Source organism: Salvelinus namaycush, unplaced genomic scaffold (assembly GCF_016432855.1).
Source record: "Salvelinus namaycush isolate Seneca unplaced genomic scaffold, SaNama_1.0 Scaffold1422, whole genome shotgun sequence".
Classification (NCBI taxonomy): Eukaryota; Metazoa; Chordata; class Actinopteri; order Salmoniformes; family Salmonidae; genus Salvelinus; species Salvelinus namaycush.
The window spans coordinates 22,532-35,638 of NW_024058145.1; the positions used below are offsets into that span (position 1 = coordinate 22,532).

The window sequence follows — 13,107 nt, forward strand, 5'->3', positions numbered from 1 at the left end:
CTATGTATGGAACATCACTACTGTAGAAACAGCACACTATGTATGGAACATCACTACTGTAGAAACAACACACTATGTATGGAACATCACTACTGTAGAAACATCACACTATGTATGGAACATCACTACTGTAGAAACATCACACTATGTATGGAACATCACTACTGTAGAAACATCACACTATGTATGGAACATCACTACTGTAGAAACATCACTACTGTAGAAACATCACACTATGTATGGAACATCACTACTGTAGAAACATCACACTATGTATGGAACATCACTACTGTAGAAACATCACTACTGTAGAAACATCACACTATGTATGGAACATCACTACTGTAGAAACATCACACTATGTATGGAACATCACTACTGTAGAAACATCACACTATGTATGGAACATCACTACTGTAGAAACATCACACTATGTATGGAACATCACTACTGTAGAAACATCACTACTGTAGAAACATCACACTATGTATGGAACATCACTACTGTAGAAAAATCACTACTGTAGAAACATCACTACTGTAGAAACATCACACTATGTATGGAACATCACTACTGTAGAAACATCACACTATGTATGGAACATCACTACTGTAGAAACATCACTACTGTAGAAACATCACACTATGTATGGAACATCACTACTGTAGAAACATCACACTATGTATGGAACATCACTACTGTAGAAACATCACACTATGTATGGAACACCATTACTGTAGAAACAACACACTATGTATGGAACATCACTACTGTAGAAACATCACACTATGTATGGAACATCACTACTGTAGAAACAACACACTATGTATGGAACACCACTACTGTAGAAACATCACTACTGTAGAAACATCAATACTGTAGAAACATCACATTATGTATGGAACATCACTACTGTAGAAACATCACATTATGTATGGAACATCACTACTGTAGAAACATCACACTATGTATGAAACATCACTACTGTAGAAACATCAATACTGTAGAAACATCACATTATGTATGGAACATCACTACTGTAGAAACATCACACTATGTATGGAACATCACTACTGTAGAAACACCACTACTGTAGAAACATCAAACTATGTATGGAACATCACTACTGTAGAAACACCACTACTGTAGAAACATCACACTATGTATGGAACATCACTACTGTAGAAACATCACACTATGTATGGAACATCACACTATGTATGGAACAACACTACTGTAGAAACATCACACTATGTATGGAACATCACTACTGTAGAAACATCACACTATGTATGGAACATCACTACTGTAGAAACATCACACTATGTATGGAACATCACTACTGTAGAAACAACACACTATGTATGGAACACCACTACTGTAGAAACAACACACTATGTATGGAACATCACTACTGTAGAAACATCACTACTGTAGAAACATCACACTATGTATGGAACATCACTACTGTAGAAACAACACACTATGTATGGAACACCACTACTGTAGAAACATCACACTATGTATGGAACATCACTACTGTAGAAACATCACACTATGTATGGAACATCACTACTGTAGAAACATCACTACTGTAGAAACATCACACTATGTATGGAACATCACTACTGTAGAAACATCACACTATGTATGGAACATCACTACTGTAGAAACATCACTACTGTAGAAACATCACACTATGTATGGAACATCACTACTGTAGAAACATCACACTATGTATGGAACATCACTACTGTAGAAACATCACTACTGTAGAAACATCACACTATGTATGGATCATCACTACTGTAGAAACAACACACTATGTATGGAACACCACTACTGTAGAAACAACACATTATGTATGGAACATCACTACTGTAGAAACAACACACTATGTATGGAACACCACTACTGTAGAAACAACACACTATGTATGGAACATCACTACTGTAGAAACATCACACTATGTATGGAACATCACTACTGTAGAAACATCACACTATGTATGGAACATCACTACTGTAGAAACATCACTACTGTAGAAACATCACACTATGTAAAAACACCACTACTGTAGAAACAACACACTATGTATGGAACATCACTACTGTAGAAACATCACACTATGTATGGAACATCACTACTGTAGAAACATCACATTATGTATGGAACACCACTACTGTAGAAACATCACACTGTGTATGGAACATCACTACTGTAGAAACATCACACTATGTATGGAACATCACTACTGTAGAAACATCACACTGTGTATGGAACATCACTACTGTAGAAACATCACTACTGTAGAAACATCACACTATGTATGGAACACCACTACTGTAGAAACATCACAATATGTATGGAACATCACTACTGTAGAAACATCACTACTGTAGAAACATCACACTATGTATGGAACATCACACTATGTATGGAACATCACTACTGTAGAAACATCACTACTGTAGAAACATCACACTATGTATGGAACATCACTACTGTAGAAACATCACTACTGTAGAAACATCACTACTGTAGAAACATCACTACTGTAGAAACATCACACTGTGTATGGAACATCACTACTGTAGAAACATCACTACTGTAGAAACATCACTACTGTAGAAACATCACTACTGTAGAAACATCACTACTGTAGAAACATCACTACTGTAGAAACATCACTACTGTAGAAACATCACACTATGTATGAAACATCACTACTGTAGAAACATCACTACTGTAGAAACATCACTACTGTAGAAACATCACTACTGTAGAAACATCACACTATGTATGGAACATCACTACTGTAGAAACATCACTACTGTAGAAACATCACTACTGTAGAAACATCACTACTGTAGAAACCTCACATTATGTATGGAACACCACTACTGTAGAAACACCACACTATGTATGGAACACCACTACTGTAGAAACAACACACTATGTATGGAACATCACACTATGTATGGAACACCACTACTGTAGAAACAACACACTATGTATGGAACATCACTACTGTAGAAACATCACTACTGTAGAAACATCACACTATGTATGGAACATCACTACTGTAGAAACAACACACTATGTATGGAACACCACTACTGTAGAAACATCACACTATGTATGGAACATCACTACTGTAGAAACATCACACTATGTATGGAACATCACTACTGTAGAAACATCACACTATGTATGGAACATCACTACTGTAGAAACATCACTACTGTAGAAACATCACACTATGTATGGAACATCACTACTGTAGAAACATCACACTATGTATGGAACATCACTACTGTAGAAAAATCACTACTGTAGAAACATCACACTATGTATGGATCATCACTACTGTAGAAACAACACACTATGTATGGAACACCACTACTGTAGAAACAACACATTATGTATGGAACATCACTACTGTAGAAACAACACACTATGTATGGAACACCACTACTGTAGAAACAACACACTATGTATGGAACATCACTACTGTAGAAACATCACACTATGTATGGAACATCACTACTGTAGAAACATCACTACTGTAGAAACATCACACTATGTAAAAACACCACTACTGTAGAAACAACACACTATGTATGGAACATCACTACTGTAGAAACATCACACTATGTATGGAACATCACTACTGTAGAAACATCACACTATGTATGGAACATCACTACTGTAGAAACATCACACTATGTATGGAACATCACTACTGTAGAAACATCACATTATGTATGGAACACCACTACTGTAGAAACATCACACTATGTATGGAACATCACTACTGTAGAAACATCACACTATGTATGGAACATCACTACTGTAGAAACATCACACTGTGTATGGAACATCACTACTGTAGAAACATCACTACTGTAGAAACATCACTACTGTAGAAACATCACTATGTATGGAACACCACTACTGTAGAAACATCACATTATGTATGGAACATCACTACTGTAGAAACATCACTACTGTAGAAACATCACACTATGTATGGAACATCACACTATGTATGGAACATCACTACTGTAGAAACATCACTACTGTAGAAACATCACACTATGTATGGAACATCACTACTGTAGAAACATCACTACTGTAGAAACATCACACTGTGTATGGAACATCACTACTGTAGAAACATCACTACTGTAGAAACATCACTACTGTAGAAACATCACTACTGTAGAAACATCACTACTGTAGAAACATCACTACTGTAGAAACATCACTATTGTAGAAACATCACTACTGTAGAAACATCACACTATGTATGAAACATCACTACTGTAGAAACATCACTACTGTAGAAACATCACTACTGTAGAAACATCACTACTGTAGAAACATCACACTATGTATGGAACATCACTACTGTAGAAACATCACTACTGTAGAAACATCACTACTGTAGAAACATCACTACTGTAGAAACCTCACATTATGTATGGAACACCACTACTGTAGAAACACCACACTATGTATGGAACACCACTACTGTAGAAACAACACACTATGTATGGAACATCACACTATGTATGGAACACCACTACTGTAGAAACAACACACTATGTATGGAACATCACTACTGTAGAAACATCACTACTGTAGAAACATCACACTATGTATGGAACATCACTACTGTAGAAACAACACACTATGTATGGAACACCACTACTGTAGAAACATCACACTATGTATGGAACATCACTACTGTAGAAACATCACACTATGTATGGAACATCACTACTGTAGAAACATCACACTATGTATGGAACATCACTACTGTAGAAACATCACTACTGTAGAAACATCACACTATGTATGGAACATCACTACTGTAGAAACATCACACTATGTATGGAACATCACTACTGTAGAAACATCACTACTGTAGAAACATCACACTATGTATGGAACATCACTACTGTAGAAACATCACACTATGTATGGAACATCACTACTGTAGAAACATCACTACTGTAGAAACATCACACTATGTATGGATCATCACTACTGTAGAAACAACACACTATGTATGGAACACCACTACTGTAGAAACAACACATTATGTATGGAACATCACTACTGTAGAAACAACACACTATGTATGGAACACCACTACTGTAGAAACAACACACTATGTATGGAACATCACTACTGTAGAAACATCACACTATGTATGGAACATCACTACTGTAGAAACATCACTACTGTAGAAACATCACACTATGTAAAAACACCACTACTGTAGAAACAACACACTATGTATGGAACATCACTACTGTAGAAACATCACACTATGTATGGAACATCACTACTGTAGAAACATCACACTATGTATGGAACATCACTACTGTAGAAACATCACACTATGTATGGAACATCACTACTGTAGAAACATCACATTATGTATGGAACACCACTACTGTAGAAACATCACACTATGTATGGAACATCACTACTGTAGAAACATCACACTATGTATGGAACATCACTACTGTAGAAACATCACACTGTGTATGGAACATCACTACTGTAGAAACATCACTACTGTAGAAACATCACTATGTATGGAACACCACTACTGTAGAAACATCACATTATGTATGGAACATCACTACTGTAGAAACATCACTACTGTAGAAACATCACACTATGTATGGAACATCACACTATGTATGGAACATCACTACTGTAGAAACATCACTACTGTAGAAACATCACACTATGTATGGAACATCACTACTGTAGAAACATCACTACTGTAGAAACATCACACTGTGTATGGAACATCACTACTGTAGAAACATCACTACTGTAGAAACATCACTACTGTAGAAACATCACTACTGTAGAAACATCACTACTGTAGAAACATCACTACTGTAGAAACATCACACTATGTATGAAACATCACTACTGTAGAAACATCACTACTGTAGAAACATCACTACTGTAGAAACATCACACTATGTATGGAACATCACTACTGTAGAAACATCACTACTGTAGAAACATCACTACTGTAGAAACATCACTACTGTAGAAACATCACTACTGTAGAAACCTCACATTATGTATGGAACACCACTACTGTAGAAACACCACACTATGTATGGAACACCACTACTGTAGAAACAACACACTATGTATGGAACATCACACTATGTATGGAACACCACTACTGTAGAAACAACACACTATGTATGGAACATCACACTATGTATGGAACATCACTACTGTAGAAACATCACTACTGTAGAAACATCACATTATGTATGAAACATCACTACTGTAGAAACATCACTACTGTAGAAACATCACTACTGTAGAAACATCACTATGTATGGAACATCACTACTGTAGAAACATCACACTATGTATGGAACATCACTACTGTAGAAACATCACACTATGTATGGAACATCACACTATGTATGGAACATCACACTATGTATGGAACATCACTACTGTAGAAACATCACTACTGTAGAAACATCACACTATGTATGGAACATCACTACTGTAGAAACATCACTACTGTAGAAACATCACACTATGTATGGAACATCACTACTGTAGAAACATCACACTATGTATGGAATATCACTACTGTAGAAACATCACTACTGTAGAAACATCACACTATGTATGGAACATCACTACTGTAGAAACATCACACTATGTATGGAACATCACTACTGTAGAAACATCACTACTGTAGAAACATCACACTGTGTATGGAACATCACTACTGTAGAAACATCACTACTGTAGAAACATCACACTATGTATGGAACATCACTACTGTAGAAACATCACTACTGTAGAAACATCACACTATGTATGGAACATCACTACTGTAGAAACATCACACTATGGAACATCACTACTGTAGAAACATCACTACTGTAGAAACATCACACTATGTATGGAACATCACTACTGTAGAAACATCACTACTGTAGAAACATCACACTATGTATGGAACATCACTACTGTAGAAACATCACACTATGTATGGAACATCACTACTGTAGAAACATCACACTATGTATGGAACATCACTACTGTAGAAACATCACACTATGTATGGAACATCACTACTGTAGAAACACCACACTATGTATGGAACACCACTACTGTAGAAACATCACTACTGTAGAAACATCACACTATGTAATGAACATCACTACTGTAGAAACATCACTACTGTAGAAACATCACACTATGTATGGAACATCACTACTGTAGAAACACCACTACTGTAGAAACATCACACTATGTATGGAACATCACTACTGTAGAAACATCACTACTGTAAAAACACCACACTATGTATGGAACATCACTACTGTAGAAACATCACACTATGTATGGAACATCACTACTGTAGAAACACCACTACTGTAGAAACAACACACTATGTATGGAACATCACTACTGTAGAAACATCACTACTGTAGAAACACCACACTATGTATGGAACATCACTACTGTAGAAACATCACACTATGTATGGAACACCACTACTGTAGAAACATCACATTATGTATGGAACATCACTACTGTAGAAACATCACTACTGTAGAAACATCACACTATGTATGGAACATCACTACTGTAGAAACATCACACTATGTATGGAACATCACTACTGTAGAAACATCACTACTGTAGAAACATCACTACTGTAGAAACATCACTACTGTAGAAACATCACTACTGTAGAAACATCACTACTGTAGAAACAACACACTATGTATGGAACATCACTACTGTAGAAACATCACACTATGTATGGAACATCACTACTGTAGAAACATCACTACTGTAGAAACATCACACTATGTATGGAACATCACTACTGTAGAAACATCACACTATGTATGGAACACCACACTATGTATGGAACATCACACTATGTATGGAACATCACACTATGTATGGAACATCACACTATGTATGGAACATCACACTATGTATGGAACACCACACTATGTATGGAACATCACACTATGTATGGAACATCACTACTGTAGAAACATCAATACTGTAGAAACATCACACTATGTATGGAACATCACACTATGTATGGAACATCACACTATGTATGGAACACCACAACCGTAGTTGGAAGTTGAAAGTGACAACCAAAACCTGTCTCATCACTAGATAGTATCTATCACTACATTGAACCTACAGTGGCATGAAAAAGTATGTGAACCCTTTGGATTTAATAACTGGTTGACCCTCCTTTGGCAGCAATAACTTCAACCAAACGTTTTCTGTAGTTGCGGATCAGACCTGCACAACGGTCAGGAGGAATTTTGGACCAAACTGTTTCAGTTCAGCAATGTTCTTGGGATGTCTGGTGTGAACCGCTCGAGGTCATGCCACAGCATCTCAAATCGGGTTGAGGTCAGGACTCTGACACTCCAGAAGGTGTATTTTCTTCTGTTGATTTATTTTGTTTTGGGTCGTTGTCCTGTTGCATCACCCAACTGCTGTTGAGCTTCAATTGGCGGACAGATAGCCTTACATTCTCCTGCAAAATGTCTTGATAATCTTGGGAATTCATTTTTCCGTCGATGATAGCAAGCTGTCCAGGTCCTGAGGCAGCAAAGCAGATCCAAACCATGAAGCTCCCTCCACCATACTTTACAGTTGAGAAGAGGCTTTGATGTTGGTGTGCTGTGCCTTTTCTTCTCCACATAGTGTTGTGTGTTCCTTCCAAACAACTCATCTGTAGTTTCATCTGTCCACAGAATATTTTTCCAGTAGCGCTGTGGAACATCCAGGTGCACTTTTGCGGATTTCAGACGTGCAGCAATGTTTATTTTGGACAGCAGTGGCTTCTTCTGTGGTGTCCTCACATGAACACTATTCTTGTTTAGTGTTTTACGTATCTTAGACTCGTCAACAGAGATGTTAGCGTGTTCCAGAGATGTCTGTAAGTCTTTAGCTGACACTCTAGGATTCTTCTTAAACTCGTTGAGCGTTCTGCGCTGTGCTCTTCTAGTCATCTTTGCAGGACGGCCACTCCTAGGGAGAGTAGCAACAGTGCTGAACTTTCTCCATTTATAGACTATTTTTCTTACCGTCGTGGACTGACGAACATCAAGGCTTTTAGAGATACTTTTGTAACCCTTTCCAGCTTTATGCAAGTCAACAATTCTTAATCTTATGTCTTCTGAGATCTCTTTTGTTCGAGGCATGGTTCACATCAGGCACTGCTTCTTGTGAATAGAAAACTCAAATTTTGTGAGTGTTTTTTTATAGGGCAGGGCAGCTCCAACCAACATCTCCAATCTGGTGTCATTGATTGGACTCCAGGTCAGCTGACTCCTGACTCCAATTAGCTTTTGGAGAAGTCATTAGCCTAGGGGTTCACATACTTTTTCCAACCTACACTGTGAATGTTTAAATAATGTATTCAATATAGACAAGAAAAATACAATAATTTGTGTGTTATTAGTTTAAGCAGATTGTGTTTGTCTATTGTTGTGACTTAGATGAAGATCAGATCACATTTGATGACCAATTTATGCAGAAGTCCAGGTAATTCCAAAGGGTTCATAGACTTTTTCTTGCCACTGTACATTGTTCTTCTCCATCTAATTCCTGTGAAACTAATCTACCAAACTACCAACCTGCATGCTCCAGCGGTCAGGTGTTGCCCAGCGGTCAGGTGTTGCCCAGCGGTCAGGTGTTGCCCAGCGGTCAGGTGTCCCACGTTGGAAGAGGGCAGTGCCCCTCCACTGTGGCCATTGCATGGGTGGTTACAGCCCATCAGGGAGGGGCCCAGTTTGCTGTGCTGACCGTTCACAGGAGGAATGTGTGAGTTCTTACATGCCAAGGGCTTATGGAGGGCCCCTGTTGGGCAGTCAGGGCCACCCAGGGCCCCCAGCTTGGCCCCTGCCGCGGGGACGTGGAGGTTTGGTACCAGCGGGGAGAAGGGAGCGTGAGCAGCTAGACCGGGAGAGGAGGAGGATGTGACATGGCCGTGCTGCTGCCCTCCGGAGCTCTGCTTGAGGGGCAGGGGAGAGGAATGCTGAGAGGAGGAGGAGAGGCCAGTGGGGCTGTTGGGGGGGACAGACAGGTCTGAGTGTTGGTGGTGGTCGCTGGGGTGGAATGCTTCGCCTGGAGGAGAGACAAACGTGTTGAGTATATTGGACAAACATAGTTGTGATTCCCAGTGGATACAGATGTCTGCTTCTCTCTAGATGTGTAATCTATGGGCCATATCTCTGCTTCTCTCTAGATGTGTAATCTATGGGCCATATCTCTGCTTCTCTCTAGATGTGTAATCTATGGGCCATATCTCTGCTTCTCTCTAGATTATTAATCTATGGGCCATATCTCTGCTTCTCTCTAGATGTGTAATCTATGGGCCATATCTCTGCTTCTCTCTAGAGGTGTAATCTATGGGCCATATCTCTGCTTCTCTCTAGATGTGTAATCTATGGGCCATATCTCTGCTTCTCTCTAGATTAATAATCTATGGGCCATATCTCTGCTTCTCTCTAGAGGTGTAATCTATGGGCCATATCCCTGCTTCTCTCTAGATTATTAATCTATGGGCCATATCTCTGCTTCTCTCTAGAGGTGTAATCTATGGGCCATATCTCTGCTTCTCTCTAGATTATTAATCTATGGGCCATATCTCTGCTTCTCTCTAGAGGTGTAATCTATGGGCCATATCTCTGCTTCTCTCTAGATTATTAATCTATGGGCCATATCTCTGCTTCTCTCTAGATTATTAATCTATGGGCCATATCTCTGCTTCTCTCTAGAGGTGTAATCTATGGGCCATATCCCTGCTTCTCTCTAGATTATTAATCTATGGGCCATATCTCTGCTTCTCTCTAGAGGTGTAATCTATGGGCCATATCCCTGCTTCTCTCTAGATTATGAATCTATGGGCCATATCTCTGCTTCTCTCTAGAGGTGTAATCTATGGGCCATATCTCTGCTTCTCTCTAGAGGTGTAATCTATGGGCCATATCTCTGCTTCTCTCTAGATTATTAATCTATGGGCCATATCTCTACTTCTCTCTAGAGGTGTAATCTATGCGCTATTGTCAACAGGACACGTGAACAGTAATTCAGGTTAGATGCCGGTATGTCTTGAATTCTCTGTGTCCTAAAAAGGTTGAGAGAAAAAGAGAGATCTCACCAGGCGGAGTTGGTCGTCGGCACATGGTTTTGAAATGCTTTGGGGTGGTCTTACAGAGGTCCCCGGAGGTAGAGAGCGGGTTCCCGGGGGACGAACCACTGGAATTCTGGGAAGGGTGACTGTAGGGGCACACCTTGGCCCCAGGCGTTTTAGCAGATTTCCCAGGAGCCTCGTGAGAGACTCGCTTCTCGTGACACGCTGGTCCCCCTGTTCCTATTGGACCAGAGGAGGAGGGAGGGATAATGAAAAGGAGGAGAGAAGGAAGAAGGTTTTACTCAGAGGAGTAACAGGTTGTGTTTCTGTAGTCAGTAGCTAGCTACACACTGAAGTACAGTTCCCTCCATTTTGTCAGTGTAAATGTTACAATTTTGTTATAGTAAATTAAATGAAAACACGCCAAATAATGAAATGTCTAAATTAGTTTGCATCTGTTTACGACTTAACCTTGAGAGATCTGAGCAGAGAGAGAGAGAGAGAGAGAGGTGTGGGGTCAAGGTGTGTTTTACCTTGCTGTGCGTGCGAGGCAGTGCTGTGGTTACAGTGGATCCCTCCGTTGCTGTGAGCCGAGTTCCAGAGACCAGAAAGCTTGTGGGCTGAGAGGAAGGAAGATGGGTCCCAGTCTACGGAGCTCTGCTCTGGGTAACCTTCACCACAACTCTGAGCCTTACACGACGACGAGTGGGACAACGGAACCTGAGGGGAGGAGAGAGAGAAGATGCTAGTTCAGGACATGGTTGATTAGGTACAGCCTTTCCCCCCCCCCCCACTAACATTTGATGCTGTAGCTAGAGCAGAAATGAAGGAAGACAATGCTATTGATTTACATTAACTGGAGCTGTCTGACTGGTACCTGGGAGATGAGGAGACAGGAGAAACAGATGTTAGTTCAGGGTCAAAACACTGCACCACTTTTAACCAGGAGGCCTGGTCAAAACACTGCACCACTTTTAACCAGGAGGCCTGGTCAAAACACTGCACCACTTTTAACCAGGAGGCCTGTAGGTCTGGTCAAAACACTGCACCACTTTTAACCAGGAGGCCTGGTCAAAACACTGCACCACTTTTAACCAGGAGGCCTGGTCAAAACACTGCACCACTTTTAACCAGGAGGCCTACAGGGCTGGTCAAAACACTGCACCACTTTTAACCAGGAGGCCTGGTCAAAACACTGCACTACTTTAAACCAGGAGGCCTGGTCAAAACACTGCACTACTTTAAACCAGGAGGCCTGTAGGCCTGGTCAAAACACTGCACTACTTTTAACCAGGAGGCCTACAGGGCTGGTCAAAACACTGCACTACTTTTAACCAGGAGGCCTGATCAAAACACTGCACTACTTTTAACCAGGAGGCCTGATCAAAACACTGCACTACTTTTAACCAGGAGGCCTGTAGGGCTGGTCAAAACACTGCACTACTTTTAACCAGGAGGCCTGATCAAAACACTGCACTACTTTTAACCAGGAGGCCTGATCAAAACACTGCTCTACTTTTAACCAGGAGGCCTGATCAAAACACTGCACTACTTTTAACCAGGAGGCCTGGTCAAAACACTGCACCACTTTTAACCAGGAGGCCTGGTCAAAACACTGCACTACTTTAAACCAGGAGGCCTGGTCAAAACACTGCACTACTTTTAACCAGGAGGCCTGGTCAAAACACTGCACTACTTTTAACCAGGAGGCCTGATCAAAACACTGCACTACTTTAAACCAGGAGGCCTGATCAAAACACTGCACTACTTTTAACCAGGAGGCCTGTAGGGCTGGTCAAAACACTGCACTACTTTTAACCAGGAGGCCTGTAGGCCTGGTCAAAACACTGCACCACTTTTAACCAGGAGGCCTGGTCAAAACACTGCACTACTTTAAACCAGGAGGCCTGGTC

At 40.1% G+C, this 13,107-nt stretch overlaps 1 protein-coding gene across 1 annotated transcript in view; it reads right to left on the bottom strand.

The window, feature by feature from the left end:
• LOC120036672 (protein FAM193B-like) overlaps positions 1–13,107 on the bottom strand; it is a gene marked incomplete at its 3' end in the record, with an annotated part of 44,163 nt that overhangs the window by 13,775 nt on the left and 17,281 nt on the right. The window contains exons 3-5 of the mRNA XM_038983061.1: positions 11,728–11,914; positions 11,222–11,434; positions 9,696–10,185 (exon numbers count right to left, since the gene is read on the bottom strand). Coding sequence (XP_038838989.1) covers positions 9,696–10,185; positions 11,222–11,434; positions 11,728–11,914 — 890 coding nt within the window. The remainder of the gene's footprint in view (positions 1–9,695; positions 10,186–11,221; positions 11,435–11,727; positions 11,915–13,107) is intronic.